Source organism: Coregonus clupeaformis, chromosome 13, assembly GCF_020615455.1.
Source record: "Coregonus clupeaformis isolate EN_2021a chromosome 13, ASM2061545v1, whole genome shotgun sequence".
In the NCBI taxonomy this organism is placed as follows: domain Eukaryota; kingdom Metazoa; phylum Chordata; class Actinopteri; order Salmoniformes; family Salmonidae; genus Coregonus; species Coregonus clupeaformis.
Genome location: NC_059204.1, coordinates 49033511 through 49049312, shown reverse-complemented (window position 1 = coordinate 49049312; position 15802 = coordinate 49033511). Strand labels below are relative to the sequence as shown.

The following is a 15802-nucleotide window of genomic DNA, read 5'->3' as shown; positions in this document are numbered from 1 at the left end:
GCTGTGTGTTTCGGGTCGTTGTCATGCTGGAAGACCCAGCCACGACCCATCTTCAATGCACTTACTGAGGGAAGGAGGTTGTTGGCCAAGATCTCGCGATACATGGCCCCATCCATCCTCCCCTCAATACGGTGCAGTCGTCCTCTCCCCTTTGCAGAAAAGCATCCCCAAAGAATGATGTTTCCACCTCCATGCTTCCCGGTTGGGATGGTGTTCTTGGGGTTGTACTCATCCTTCTTCTTCCTCCAAACACAGCGAGTGGAGTTTAGACCAAAAAGCTCTATTTTTGTCTCATCAGACCACATTACCTTCTCCCATTCCTCCTCTGGATCATCCAGATGGTCATTGGCAAACTTCAGACGGGCCTGGACATGCGCTGGCTTGAGCAGGGGGACCTTGTGTGCGCTGCAGGATTTTAATCCATGACGGCGTAGTGTGTTACTAATGGTTTTCTTTGAGACTGTGGTCCCAGCTCTCTTCAGCTCTCTTCAGGTCATTGACCAGGTCCTGCCGTGTAGTTCTGGGCTGATCCCTCACCTTCCTCATGATCATTGATGCCCCACGAGGTGAGATCTTGCATGGAGCCCCAGACCGAGGGTGATTGACCGTCATCTTGAACTTCTTCCATTTTCTAATAATTGCACCAACAGTTGTTGCCTTCTCACCAAGCTGCTTGCCTATTGTCCTGTAGCCCATCCCAGCTTTGTGCAGGTATACAATTTTATCCCTGTCCTTACACAGCTCTCTGGTCTTGGCCATTGTGGAGAGGTTGGAGTCTGTTTGATTGAGTGTGTGGACAGGTGTCTTTTATACAGGTAACGAGTTCAAACAGGTGCAGTTAATACAGGTAATGAGTGGAGAACAGGAGGGCTTCTTAAAGAAAAACTAATAGGTCTGTGAGAGCCGGAATTCTTACTGGTTGGTAGGTGATCAAATACTTATGTCATGCAATAAAATGCAAATTAATTACTTAAAAATCATACAATGTGATTTTCTGGATTTTTGTTTTAGATTACGTCTCTCACTGTTGAAGTGTACCTATGATAAAAATTACAGACCTCTACATGCTTTGTAAGTAGGAAAACCTGCAAAATCGGCAGTGTATCAAATACTTGTTCTCCCCACTGTATGTTCAACCTCTCAGATGCATTCAGATTCAGTTCTCTAAATTCAGATTTAAAACCAGAGACAACATCCTGGTACTTTGGCAGCCAGGAAAGGTAGAGGAGAACGGATCAAATCAAACGCTCTCTGTGGTAAACAGAAGCTTCTGGCGGTTTCTGAAGCCAATATGGCATGTTGAATTTATTTTCTTCCTATGAATTTGGATCTAGCGTTTGAACAGTTTTGGCTATAAGCTATTATTTGACTTAGAGATCACGGCATCAATATAACTGCCTGGGTTCGAAATCAGGCCTAATGCACAACACTTTCAGTGGCAAGCAGAAGGATCTGTGCACCCCATTTAATGAGTGCAACAGAGGTGGTTTGGTGATCCATGCATGTGATGAGCAACCTTGCCTGAGACCTGAAGAGATGTGTTAGTTTGACTAATGAGGTTCTTACCCAGGTCTCCTGTGTGCCAGACAATGCAACTTTTCAGGTCTCAGACAAGTTACTCATCACGCGAGCGTGGTCACCGAACCACCTGTGGTTACACTTCACCCCCCTTTGACCACCTCCTTGAAGAGACCCATCCAAGTCACAGGACCAATGCCTAGGCTTTATATCAGCCATCTAACAGTCACAGTACCCTTATAATGACTACCCTTACCAGAGACTTGAAACTAACACATCTAACATGTCAAACTAATACGTCTTCAGGTTGCTCATCACAAGCATGTATCACCAAACCACAGTGTTTTGATGAGTAACCTTGCTGGATCTTGAAGTCTTGTATTAGTGTAGCAGATGGGGATCTGTGGAACTCACTCCTCAGAATGAAGGGTCGCCCCTTGCGCAATTGAAAAAAGTCTTTTTTAAGAGCACGATGGGTTGGAATGCTTCAGGAGGGCGATCATGTGTGTGTGTGAGGCAGAAGTCCTGAGTTTGATCTTGGTACTGTATGAGCTGAGTCAGGGGGAAGTGGTACTCGTTAAGCAAGAAGCAGGTTGTCCTTTGCATGAACTTCCTGAACTTATCCCTATAGGCTTTAGCTAAGTGGGCTAACATAGTCTTGTGACATGTAGGAGACCTGGTTCAAACCCAGTCAGTCACAAGAGCAAGATTAAATAGGGAGTGGAAAGGCTATCCTTAGAAGGGCTATGACAGGGCTATTCAACTATATTCTTATGGGGGCAAATTGTGACACTCTTCTAATGTGTTCTGCGCAGCCTGTGATCATAATAAAGAGTAACATCCATGTTCCAGAGAGTCTTAGCTTTCAGGAATGGGGTCATAATAGTTTATAGCCAAAACGGTTCAAACGCTAGAGCCAAATTCATAGGAAGAAAATAAATTCAACATACCACATTGGCTTCAGAAACTGCCAGAAGCTTCAGTTTTACCACAGAGAGCGTTTGATCTGTTCATCTCTACCCTTCCTGGCTGGCAAAGTACCAGGATGTTATCTCTGGTTGAATCTGAATTTAGAGAACTGAATTTGAAAACTGAATCTGAGTGCATCTGAGAAGTTGAATAGGCTATATGAAACTAAAACTTGAAATTATAGTTTAAACTTGATACAGAGACAATGAATGCAATATCTACCATATTGAAACTGAATATGTAAATACTGGATTAGAATATTCAAATAATTGAATTTTAAGACTTAATGCAATATTCATTCAATTCGGTTTCAAATCATGAAATACAAGTTCAATTTATAAATTCAATGATTCAAAATCAAATGTTATGTCACATGCTTCGTAAACAACAGGTGTGGACTAACAGTGAAATGCATATTTATGCAGAGAGAAAGAAAATAGAGAAATAATAGAAAAGTAGAACACGTAATAATTAAAGTAATTGATTCACAATGAGTAACGATAACTTGGCTATATACAAGGGGTACCAGTACCGAGTCGATGTGCAGGGGTACAAGGTAATTGAGGTAGATATTCAATATCCAAAATGGGATTCAAATATAATTTCTGTTGGCACTGAAATCGCTCCATAAGCGGCGCCTGAGACGGCGTTTTCCACCACCATAAACAAAACACCAAATGATGGAATTTCTCGTGGAAGAATGGTGTCACATCCATCCAATAGAGTTCCAGACACTTGTAGAATCTATGCCAAGGTACATTGAAGCTGTTCTGGTGGCTCGTGGTGGCCCAACGCCCTATTAAGACACTTCATGTTGGTGTTGCCTTTATTTTGTCAGTTACCTGTACAACTCACACAGGATTATATGTAAAGTGTATTTGGCTATTTATTATTTCAAACTATGTTTAGGTAGATGCCAAGTGCCATTTTCATTGGATTGATCTTACACAAAAGGGGCTATTGGGTTCTAACAGTTCTGTCATCATGGATCTGCCCTGTATCTGTACCCTCTTGTCAAACATTTGTGTGTTCACCTCACAGACAATGCAATACCCATCAAATCGTGGTTCAGCGACCCAAGCGACACAGCTCTACTTAACCTGCTACCCATGCTAGACGCACTTAGGTATGTCTCAAAGATGTTACACCTGTGATGAGCTGCCAAGATGAGTGATACCTCTCATCATAACTCATGAGTATGTTGATTTTCCATAGTAATGTTTGTTTCTCTTTCTATTCCCCTCTGTTTGTCTTCCTCTCAATCTCAGGTTCACCTCAGATGTCCGATCTGTCCTCAGTCGAAACCTCCATCAGCATCGGCTATGGGGATTCATCCATCGGAGCTAGCATCAGCAGCTCCACTGCCTCTCTTTTTAGAACGCCTTATCTCCTGGTTGTTGCACGACCCCTTCCTCTGCTCTGCCCACATCTCCATGGTGTGACCCTTTTTAAGAAGAGGGAGGACCAAGACTGGGGGCCACAAATACAGAGGTGGGCGCTACGTATAAGGAAAAGTGGAGAGGGCCAGCTTTCTTTTTCCTGAATGGAAACTCTTGCCTTAGTCCTTGGATTCTGGGAATTCAAGTATGCTTGCATTAGTTACATTTTCTTTTTTTTAGATGAAATATTAAGTATTTTTAACTATTGACTAAGGAAATACTGATGAAATGAGACTAAAGAAACCAGTCCTTCCTTATTTCCCATCCCATCTTATTATCGTTTATGCCCCTTGAACGCAACTCTCTCCACTACTATACCCAGTCTATCATTCTTTCTCAACATTTCTGTAAATATTTTGCTTTTATCATCTACCTTCTCAGGTAACTGTCATTTTAATAGTTTGGTTCTGGAGTTAAGTTAAGATTAAGGAACAACTAATAGATAACTGATCAACAAGCCTAAATAGAACTGAAGATTTACTCAGTGGTTAGGGATGGACTGGGTCGGGCCAGGTTGGCAATATCTTTCAATTATTGGGATGTGTGGATTTTTACAAAAGGGTTGAACAGGGTGATATGAAGTAATTTTTGAGTTATTTCTCCCTTGTTGAGAAAATATGTTTTACTCTAAAATAATTTGTTCTATTCAGAGATTTACAAAAATAACTGAAAATTACTTGAATGTTGTTTAGTTGAAAGAGATGTAAGATTGTTAACGTACTTCTCCATCCACAGAGCAAAGATGGGTTTTCTTTTTGATTATTCAACAAGCTTTCTATTCATGAGTGTGTGTTCTTCCTTGGACTTTTTAAAGCCTGATTTATACCCATTCACTTTCAACCATGTACACATTATCACATGTACTTTAATGTAACCCCAACATGCCTGCCCATTGAACAATGTGTTGGTCAAAATCACGTCTATCAGTGTTTCCAATAAAATGCTAGGCATCATACTCCTCTTTTACTGACTTTTAAATCATGATCGTCTCATGTAGATTATTCTATAACTACTTCTATTTTGTGAGCTTAACTCACTTCATTCCATGGTGAATCTCTGAAACTAAATTCAGAGCAATGTTTTGAAAAACATTGGCAGACATGGATCACACACAGGTGTGTTTGACACAATTGATTATTGTACATTTATTCATTCTTTAATGGACAGTATTTTCCTGTAAGTGACTACCTGTACAATAATACAGGTCACTGGACCAAAGGTTCTCTGGTCCAACAGGGGCGGTCGTCACTAGTTAACCCAAACACAAAGTCAAAATTATGGCTAAACCCTGCAATTTATCTTAACATTTTATGTTAAACCAAACCACACTGCTAACCTTATACCTAACCTTAAATTAACACCAAAAAGCTAATTTGTTAGCCAATTTTGACTTTGCTTGTGGAATCTGACTTATCTAGTGGAAACCCTGGAGCATGAGGTTTACATTGCAGCGTAACCTTCCGTGGTTGGTTTCGGGTTTATGTCTAGGTTGAAGATTGGAATCGGAAATGTGTTGTTCTGACTATGCTCTTCAAGAGGTGATGATATTAAAACAAAATACTTAACATTTCTTGAACAATCCCTTAAACGGCACGTAGTTGTCAATGGTTTTAGTGGAGCTGGGGTTCTTCTTGCCCCCCAGCAGTCAAATCGAATGCTCTGCACCGTATTGTGACGTTTTATTGATAACAACCTAGCTATAGAGCCCCACAGTGGAGGTGTCATAATACCCATTAAACCTAGCGGTCAAACGGAAATGGTTGCAATCGTTTTCCCACCATTTTTCCCATAGGGAATTTTAGAAACACTTAAAATAAAGGCTGTGTTTCGTGTAGGCTTACCCTGGCGTGACGTTTTGATAACCATGTAAATCTCTCTCGGACAAGGTGATTTATCAATATATTCGGCTCTATTTACTCATATTCGAAAATGCTAGGTAGCATCAAAGTAGATATCATGCAAGACTACAAATCTCTGAAAGCTCCTGCACGTCATCTAGCTGCCACCTTTGCTAACAGGTATTGAGTAAATGTAATACTTGCACAAGACAGTTCACAGAATTGTCCATTTTAAATACATTTAGCCAATTTATTCATTACTAAATTTAGCTAACACATAGTTAATCCAGAGATTCTTACCTTTGCCGTGATTTGGCAGTCTCGTTCAGATCATGGCATTTGTAGTTCTTTATGATAGCCACATCAGCAGCTAATTAGCATTTCATTTTTGGGGAGTAAATACAGTCGAATATATTGATATGTCACCTTGTCCTAGAGAGATTTGCATGGTTATCAAAACGTCACGCCAGGGTAAGCCTACATGAGAAACAGACCTTATTTTAAGTGTTTCTAAATCCCCTATGGGAAAAATGTATGGTGGAAAAACGATTGGAACCATTTCCTTGTTTGACCGCAAGGTTTTATGGGTATTATGACTCATACTGTGGACAATTGCAGAACTTAATTACAATACACGTAGGTGTTTTGTAACTGATGTCTCTTTCCATTCATCAAATTGCGGGTGCACAGTACACTCTTGGGGTTTGGATGCTGAAATTATTTTGTGAGTGAACGAATGTGCGAGGCTAGCCTACAGGAGCTCATTTGTTAAGTGATTTGTTTGACAATCAGATGAAAACATGACTGGTTGTGTTTATGCCACGCTAAAAGGCAAAGGTGGCGTGTCCATAAGGCTAGGAAAACTACGCTTTCCCTAAAGTAAATTTAATTAAATTGCCAAAATTACATAGGCCTAGCATAATTACCTTACTCTTGTCTATACAGAAAAACAAACAAAAAAACATTCAAAATAGGCTACTACAGCAGAAAGCATGATTTGGCCACAGACAATCGTTAGCTTCTTAAATATTATAGCCTACAGTGGGAAGGGCAACTGTCAGTGAAAAGCAGAGACCCAAACAGGCAAATTGCAATATTCAAAAATACATTCGCGGAAAAACTGTTTGGAAAGCAAATGGCTATTGCTGTAAATAGATGACAATGAAAAGACTCCAATCTGTCTTTTACACAAAAGTATTAACTTAATTGAGCGGACAGTAGCCTATCTTATTGGGGCCACCAGAGAACAAATGCCATATCCCCGGTGAGTGTGCATATTCACTGTCTTTATCATTGTCAGTGCCACTTTTGTTTGTTTTTGGACAATCATTTCCTCCTCCAGATTAGATGGAAGTCATTGTATTTGTGTCTCCCCTTTTCGTAGGCCGACTATATGGATCAGACAACATAGTTTTTATTGATCTGTTTGTCAGTGTCAGCAGAGTAGGCTACCCTGTAATTTTTGTTGTATATTTAAAAAAAATGCGTGGGCGCACTTGGGTGTCCCGTGCCGGTAAGTAATTACATCTACTGGCACCCCTGGATAACGCTGAGTTTTAATTGCATGTATCTATCGTTTTGAGCCACGGATTTGCAGATTGACCGACAGGTTAACACTTTTTGGCTTGGCTAGTTAGCGTTTGTTTGAAAAATGTATCTGGACACAGTGCCATCTTTTTTGGTTTACCTGGCTGCCAATTCCTGATCTTTTGAGAACATAATTTGAGGAGTCGCCTGAAGCATGAGAGGAATGGGAGATAGAGGAATAGTGCTGAAGCAGAGGGCTCATAGAGAGGACGACGCTAATATTCTGCATTTTGTGTGGGGAGCTTTCTGGCGCCCAGAGCTGCTGATGCATCACCCAAGTGGGTGCTACACAGAGTGGAAGAGAAGGCCAGTGGCTATAAGACTCAGGCTGGTTCCCAGACTTGCCCTCTACAAGATCACCTGCAGACTCCATCACCATAATCTACCACCCTGAGAGGATACATTTTTCAAAGACTTTGCCTTTTGCTGCTTTCGCGTGCTAGTCGGAACTAGGAAACTAGTACATTTCCGACATGCTAACTGGTTGTAGTTATATACGTGGCGCATTCAACGAATCAGCATGTCGGAAATGTCCAAGTTTCCTAGTTCCGACTAGCATGTGAACTCGGCATCTATTGGTTGACCTGTCATGATATATTGCTTGTTTGTTTAGCTTTTGAAGCGCTTTTAGATTTATTAAAAACGCTATATAAATGTAATACATTATTATTTACGAGTTCCCCGTTTTTTGAACGCGGCATCAATCCCATCTTTAATTTAGGGTATAGATACGTCATTGTTCTATCTCTCCGCGTCAAAACATGAAACGTCACCAAATTAGCATTAGCAACAAGGTTATCAGTTTTTATAGAATTACATCATTTTGCAGTCATACAGAGGGCAGGCATAGGCTAGCTTGAACTATCATCAAAACTTAGGGTTTGGAGGAATCTTAAACCGTGACAATGAAATTCATGTATAAAGAGGAGCACCCATTTGAGAAGAGAAGATCGGAGGGGGAAAAAATCAGGAAGAAGTACCCAGATAGAGTGCCAGTGAGTTGCCGCTAACTAGCTAGCCAATGCTTGCGAAATGCTTACCGGTTAGCTTGTCGGCTGTAACCCACACAAAACACAATAATAAAGAGAGGATCTTAAGGACATTGACAGTAATAGTACTAGCTACAACCTTAACATCTATGGTTACATCTTTGGAAATAGTTTTCCAATTAATTGGTCACAGATTGTTTTGGATGAACGTTTTACACTGTCATTCTAGCCAGCTAGCTAACTAGTTGTTAGCTATTTTGCTAAATTGACACATCTTTTGACACTATATATATATTTCAACGTATTGCTTTGAGAATTGGTAAGCATTTCATCAATGCATTTTTGGTCATCTTACTAGCTGGGACATTTATTATATTTGCAGGTGATAGTGGAGAAAGCCCCCAAAGCCAGAATAGGTGATTTGGACAAGAAGAAATATCTTGTACCCTCTGATCTTACAGGTGAGATACAGGACATGTATCGAATTGTGTTGCGTCTATTTCCACATTTTGATCTGAATTTAAAATGACTTATTTTCTTATTTCTTAAGTGGGACAGTTCTACTTCCTGATCCGGAAGAGGATTCACCTGCGGGCAGAGGATGCCCTTTTCTTCTTTGTCAACAATGTCATTCCTCCCACCTCAGCCACCATGGGACTCCTTTACCAGGTACTGAGTCTATTTATCCAGGCAGGGCATCATTTTTTATTCCCTCCTATACATTATGCATGGTGTTGTGGTATTTCCTCCTGATTAATCAGGAATTCCTGCTTTTCTGACATCATCCTAGATCTTGTATATCCTACTTATCCTGAAATGTTCCTTGATTCAAACACTTCTGTTTGGCTGTCTCAAACACATTCCTGGTTAACTGAATGTTGAATCTCTGTGTAATAGGAACACCACGAAGAGGACTTCTTTCTGTACATAGCCTACAGTGATGAGAGTGTCTACGGAGACAGCCAAACAGAAGTCTAGCTAACCACCTTTCAGCACATCTGCAGCCTGATTGACTCTGCATCGTCACAAAGACAAACAAATAAAAGCAATTTAGTTGCCACCAGATGAATATTTAATGCACTTTCAAACCCTCTTGCCCCATTAAAGCTAAAATCCTTAATTGAAACAATAACAAAGTGGAAATTAAGAAATGTAACCACTCTCAAATTCATCGACCAAGCTATGGATGGAAGGACTGACCATCCATGATATCAAAATGATAGTTAACCATGTTTTGAGGCTATACAGTGTTTGTTTACATTTACATTGTTTACAAACATTGGAGTAAAACAAGCTTCTATTTTGGGTTTTGATGGGGTACAACAGTTGAACTAAGCTCATGGGGCAAAGTTATATTTTTCAAGAATCAATGGGTGTATATATAATTAATTTATAAGTCCAAAAATGGATGTAGCAACTAAGGATTCTAGCTTTAACATTCAGACTACCAAATCTCCCTCATGTAATCAAGGCTCCATCTGTCATAGTCATGTCCTGTCATAGTTGTTATCCACAGCACATTTCTATGTTTGATCGCTTCACCTTCCAAATGGCTTAGGGATAGTTTCCTGGACACAGTTTAATTCTTGTCCAGGACTAAAAAGTACTTTTCCATAGATATTCTCCATTGAACATGTGTTTTAGTCTAGGAATAGGCTTAGTCTATGTCTGAGAAACAGACCCTTAATCAACCCGATTACTCTGTCGCTAGCAATCATCTTTTTTTGTTTACTTGAAAGATTAGATTTTAGACCTATGTATTTATGTATACAGTATGCATTGATATTGCACCCAAACATTTTAGTGGACAGTTTTGGTGATTCATCTTACTGTAGTTGCATAGACCAAATGAAGGATATTTCGGTGATATGAAGGATATGTTAGCCTGAAAGCCAGACCTGTTTCTTTCTCTCCCTGCTTGACCACCACCCTGAGATGACCACCACTCAAGCCATGAACTTTCTAAAGATTGTCCATTTCATGATGTTCTAAATTGTATGCATTTTTGTTTTGCTTTAAAGCGCATTGAGATTCTTTATGTAATGAATAGCACTATAGAAGTTGAATAAATTATTATTAATCTGTGTCCAGGAAACCGGCCCTATATGTTTCTGTTTGCTCAATCTTTGGTCTAGTTCTGCTGTAATCATTTTTACTATGCAGCTGTGAATAATAAAAAATGGAGCAAATTACATGTTCACGTGCAAATAGTTCTTGATTGCCATGATATATCTGTAGTTTTTTTTTAAATGATAAGCTAAGACAGTTGTAGCCTATCAAATGGTAGAAGCCAATGATGTATATAAACTCCCCAGTAGGAGCAGTAAAATGTATGAATTAAGTTAAGAACGTTTTCAAACTCATGGGTACACTCGCAATGGCTGCCTGGTAGTCTGACGCAATAATTTCCATGGTATTTTGGAATGTTCCATCAACTGATGCTGGATTGACATGGTAATGTAGAATTGTCATTAAAATGATGCTAACTGATGTGGCTCATGCAATGGAATGTATTTTTTGTAATGTCAGTTGAGTTGACTCAACAAATCACAGCACAGATTGAAGAGTACACTTCTTGGTTATACTCTAGGTTGTCATCTTCAACCTAGCTTTTACTACCTGGCATGGGTACACTCAAAATGGCTGCCAGTCCACCCCTTATGCCATCATTGACTTGAATGGAGATGCCCATTCAATTCATTCTATTTATATGGAGTAGAATGTAATAGCTAAACAAACAGCAACCAGGCTAGGAGCAGTCCTCCATTGGAATGAATGGAATTCTACACATTTCATTTAAATTAAAGGACAAAATTAATTGTATTTAAGTAGTATTATGTTGTTGTGGGAACAGTAACATTAGTAATCTCTAAAAATTCTACTTTAAGGAACTTTTAAAATATATTCTTAATTGTTTTTATGTTTAGCTCACTGTTTATATAATACAAGTAGTTAAAAGTATGTATTAATGTGTCTGTAATAGAATTAACGTGGCAAAAACGAACGTAAACATTAATAAATGCATTCCTATATCCGGGTTAGCTGACAATGTCACGAAAACGATGTGCGCTTAAATGGTGACAGAAAAAAAAAACAGGCTTTCGTGAACTAACACTCCTTTTCCCCATTTCTAGCTCTGACATTGCTGATAGCTACTTTATTGAGGAAACATGTAGCTACTTACTATGACTTTGATATGTGGTTGGCCCACCTAGCTATCTTAAAATGAATGCTCCAACTGTACGTCACTCTGGGTAAGAGCGTCTGCTAAATCAGTGGTTCTCAACTGGTTTTACTGGGGACCCAAATTTGACAATGACAATTGAGTCGCGACCCAGTATTATGGACTGTTGATGATTACATTTTGTAATGTTGTATTGCAGCTGCCTTCTTGGGCAGGCTTCACTTACAAAATAGACTCTGTCTCAATGGGCTACTATTATGGTATTAAAGAAAGTCATTACACAGCCATATTAACTGAGAAAGCATGTATTATCAGTTCAAGAGAATACGCCATTTAATTAGGCGACAAGTTCAGGAATGGGGTGTAATAAATTATCAGACTCAGAACATGACATCAAAACCAGTCCAATAATGTTAATGAACAGTAACACATACTAGTGTTTAAAATAGAAAAAACAACAATCATTAGGAATCCTTAATCATCAATTACCATGTGATATGATTTGAATGATGCAGCAACACCTGATCAACAGCATCAGGTTTTTGGCCCCCTGCCCCAGTTCCTAGAGAGAAGTGGACTGCGGTGTGAGGGGATGCAGAGGGTCACTTCGTAAGAGACTTTTCCGAACCACTGCTGAGGTGTGGTGGTCTTGCTGGCGCTTTTACAGTTACCAAAGCATCACACAGGTGGGTGCTACATTTCATACTGGACGATCCGGTTACGGAGGAGGAGTTATGACAATCAAAAACGACGAGGAGCTCCGTGGCCTGTCTGTCAGATGTCTGACTCTACCACAGGAGGTTGGTGGCACCTTAATTGGGGAGGATGGGCTCGTGGTAATGGCTGAAGCGGGATAGGTGGAATGGTGTCAAATACATCAAACCATGTGTTTGATGCCATTACATTTGCGCAGTTCCAACTATTATTGTGAGCCTTCCTCCCCTTATTTTTATTTTATACATTTGCAAAATGTTTTAAAAACCTATTTTTGCTTTGTCATTATGGGGTATTGTGTGTAGATTACTGAGGATTTAAAAATAATCAATTTTAGAATAAGGCTGTAACATAACAAAATGTGGAAAAAGTCAAGGGGTCTGAATACTTTACGAAGGCACTGTATGTTTCAGTAAGGTTGGCTTCTTAGCGTTCATAGCAATGGTTATCAACTGTACTGCAGAGATGGAACATAAGTCACAGAAAATTGATGTTGTGGTGGCATCTGCAGAGAAGTACTTGGGGGTATGAAATTTGACTTCAAAAGAGTTACAAAGTGAGTTGAGTGGTAGTGTCCCGTCCTCTCAGGTCATTGGCCTTGGGAAGGATCAGATAGGGTTAAAGTAGTGGAATAACCTGGTGGGTTTTAATGAGTGTAGGGTTAGTTGGTAGGATAATGAAAAAACGATTTTTATTGAATTTTTCCCGTTTCCCGTTTTCGCATTTTGTATCATAACGTGTAATGGATTTATACTATAGCTCAATTGGGGGCGGTAATGCAACATATTGGATGCCAACCGCCGTTAAACTCCACAGAAGAAGAAGTGGAAGTATTATTATTATTATTATTATTTCTGGCTGTCGTAAATACAGTAAGTGTCAAATTTCCTCTGCTTTTTTGTTGTTGTTGATTTTGGCAACATTCATAAACTCGCTAACGTCACACCCAACACTATCAGCTGTAGTGTCAACGTTGGGCTTTTATAATATTTTAACTGCAAACCAGACTAACAAAGACATATTTTCTGGCACGGATAAAAGTGCGTTTTGAGAGGATTCCACACAATTCTATTGCAAGACTGTTAGCTAACTAGATATGAGAGGATGTGTAGTTTAGCTAGCCAACGTTAGCTGGCTAAACTGTAAATTCTTGATGCTAAATCGGGATTTGTTCTGCATATGGGTTTAGCTAGCTAGCTCGCAACAGAGTCAGGCTTCCCGTGTGTGATTTCAAAGTTGACAGATCACTTGGTGACTTTTTGAAATCAATCTAATGTTAGCTAGTTGATGCTAAACTGCTAGTGTGAGATTACCATCGTACAATTAGTCAGCTAGCAAGTCATAGCGTTACACGCTAGCTAGCTAACTTGGCTAGCTATATTAACGGGTTGTTAGCCAGTTAGTAATACAATTAAGCCTTTAGTTTATTCTTGATTATAACGTTAGTTTGACTTTATTATACCCAAATATGGTACCTTATGCCGAGGATGTGATCATTATTTTGTAATATTACGTATTTTTATTGTATAATGTTGCCACAAAACTGTCGAATCATGATCACATCTTCGACATAGGCTACCATATTTAAGTAGCTAGAATCTGCTGCTGACATTTGAGCTAGTCAGTCATATTTTACTGGCTTCAGACATAGCTAGTTAGCTAATTTAATAGATTGTTATAATTTAGATTTACGTTTATGCTGTTGTGATCTACTTATTAGGGACTTTATTACAGTCTGATTGAGTCATGTATTGTTGTTTGATGAATGAAGGACTGTGGTAGGTGATTCTTGGGCTCACTTTCTCTCTGTGTCAATCTGTCTGTTCTTAGCTGGCCCCACCAATCCCTACCATTATGCCTGCTCTACTAGAGAGGCCCAAACTGTCCAATGCCATGGCACGCGCCCTGCACAAGCACATCATGCGCGAGCGAGACCGCAAGAGACAAGGTAAGAAAGAACACTCTCTACCCAATGACACAGGTAACACACTGACCACGTTTACATGAGCACAGTATTCCGGATAGTAGCTCATATCCCACTTAAGGTCTTATTCGGGATACGCTGTTTACATGCACCTTTTGATATCCCTCTCATGAGTTTCCCTGTAATCATGAATAAACAGAATATTCTTAATTTAAGGATATGGGTTAAATGGAATAGTAACTGAAATATGGACACTGACTGTAGGCCTATAACCTTTCACATGTAGCGTAATATAATATGAACTCCTGCAGAATTATGCATTTATTTTAGTGAAATTATAGATTTCTTTCTTTCAGCATCTCTTGATAAAATGTATTGCGTTATCTTTGACACTGTTATGCAAGCAGACAGTATTTCAACCACATAAAATATGCACCCAAGACGAACTGAAGTCTTATCAGAAAAGTGTTAAGTCATTTTCTCAGCTTTTCATTTCCTTAAAACCGGGCAAACTGATGACACTAGACATTTAACACAGGACCAATCTTTCTACTGTTTTGGAGTTATTGCGTTTTCTCTCTGGTCCCTAAACGAAACAGACAACTTTATTGGTGTTAACTAGATTACTAATGCATTCATTCTATCGATGTAATACATTATTCTGGTGATCACTACTTTATTTAGTCTTCTGGGGCAACAAGTTATGACAAACAAATGACCCACCAAATGTTGGAAATTATAATATGGCCTGCCATATTTCGGAAATTATAAGCAGAATTAGAATTGTCTAAATTAGGGGTGAAAGTAGCCAGTAGTAAATTATAGTAAATTAATTATAGTAGGCTAAATTATAATGGAATTATTATGGTGGATTGAACTGCGCAGGTATGCTACTTTTTGAAGTGAATTGTTTGGCAATCAGATGAAAACATCATCACACAACACCCATGATATGCAAAACTCCATATAAAAAACAACAGTAAACGGGGTAAGATGTTTACATGCCACAGTATCCCGTCTTAGATCAGCATAACCCAGGCATCTTATTAGGGCTTCTCATAACCGGGATACAAGCCTTTTCAGGTTATTGTAAACAGGATATGATGTTTATATGCGTCAACTCAAAAACAGAATGCTTGAGTATCCCGAATAATAACAGGATATTGGTGTGCATGTAAACGTGGTCATTGATACCAACTCCTGTCCTGTAACCCCCTCATCCAACCTTGTGTCGCAGAGGAAGAAGAAGTAGACAAAATGATGGAGCAGAAGCAGAAGGAGGAGGAGGAAAGGAAGAGGAAGAAAGAGGTGGAGGAGAGAATGTCTTTAGATGAGACGAAAGAGCAGGTGCGTTATTGAGATTTTTTGAAATTGCCCAGGGCCTGCCTCGCTTTCTATTCCCCTCACTCAACTCCTCTCTCGTTGTCCTCTCTCTGCCTTAGATCATGAAGATGGGGGAGAAGCTACAGGGGCTACAAGAGGAGAAACACCAGCTCTTCCTCCAGTTGAAGAAAGTGCTCCATGAGGAGGAGAAGCGACGGAGGAAAGAACAGAGGTAAAGGCTCTACCGGCTCTTGAATGAACTTTCTGGGGGTCTTACAAAAATCACTTATCCCTAGCCTGGTGGTCCCAGATCTATA

The 15802-nt window shown here is 39.6% G+C and overlaps 3 protein-coding genes across 7 annotated transcripts in view; all 3 read left to right on the top strand.

Moving 5' to 3' along the window:
* The window catches only part of LOC121579685 (CTD nuclear envelope phosphatase 1A), a 30826-nt gene extending 25945 nt beyond the window's left edge, over nucleotides 1-4881 (top strand). The window contains exons 8-9 of one of the 2 annotated variants that reach the window (XM_041894486.2): nucleotides 3529-3613; nucleotides 3756-3916. In XM_041894486.2, coding sequence (XP_041750420.1) covers nucleotides 3529-3613; nucleotides 3756-3834 — 164 coding nt within the window. In that variant the 3' untranslated portion in view covers nucleotides 3835-3916. Of the gene's footprint in view, nucleotides 1-3528; nucleotides 3614-3755 lie in introns of both variants that reach the window. The other variant, XM_041894485.1, reaches the window with a different exon arrangement.
* Nucleotides 4882-7949: 3068 nt separating this feature from the next.
* On the top strand, nucleotides 7950-9400 carry gabarapa (GABA(A) receptor-associated protein a). Its single transcript, XM_041895328.2, has 4 exons — nucleotides 7950-8346; nucleotides 8723-8801; nucleotides 8891-9009; nucleotides 9238-9400. Exons 1-4 carry the CDS (start codon nucleotides 8257-8259, stop codon nucleotides 9316-9318), a joined length of 369 nt encoding a protein of 122 aa, XP_041751262.1. The 5' UTR covers nucleotides 7950-8256; the 3' UTR covers nucleotides 9319-9400.
* Nucleotides 9401-12058: 2658 nt separating this feature from the next.
* The window catches only part of gps2 (G protein pathway suppressor 2), a 28489-nt gene continuing 24745 nt past the window's right edge, over nucleotides 12059-15802 (top strand). Inside the window, exons 1-4 of one of the 4 annotated variants that reach the window (XM_041894481.2) lie at nucleotides 12059-12324; nucleotides 14069-14186; nucleotides 15400-15509; nucleotides 15605-15717. In XM_041894481.2, coding sequence (XP_041750415.1) covers nucleotides 12259-12324; nucleotides 14069-14186; nucleotides 15400-15509; nucleotides 15605-15717 — 407 coding nt within the window. In that variant the 5' untranslated portion in view covers nucleotides 12059-12258. Of the gene's footprint in view, nucleotides 12325-13052; nucleotides 13111-13173; nucleotides 13279-13435; nucleotides 13490-14068; nucleotides 14187-15399; nucleotides 15510-15604; nucleotides 15718-15802 lie in introns of those variants that run through there. The other 3 variants (XM_041894480.2, XM_041894482.2, XM_041894484.2) reach the window with 3 other exon arrangements.

Excerpts from the sequence above, each read along its gene's own strand:
- gabarapa (XM_041895328.2), top strand. The coding sequence starts at position 8,257 with ATGAAATTCATGTATAAAGAGGAGCACCCATTTGAGAAGAGAAGATCG. Across the intron at positions 8,347-8,722 it reads AGTACCCAGATAGAGTGCCA|GTGATAGTGGAGAAAGCCCC; the intron begins GTGAGTTGCCGC and ends TTATATTTGCAG. Across the intron at positions 9,010-9,237 it reads CCATGGGACTCCTTTACCAG|GAACACCACGAAGAGGACTT; the intron begins GTACTGAGTCTA and ends TCTGTGTAATAG.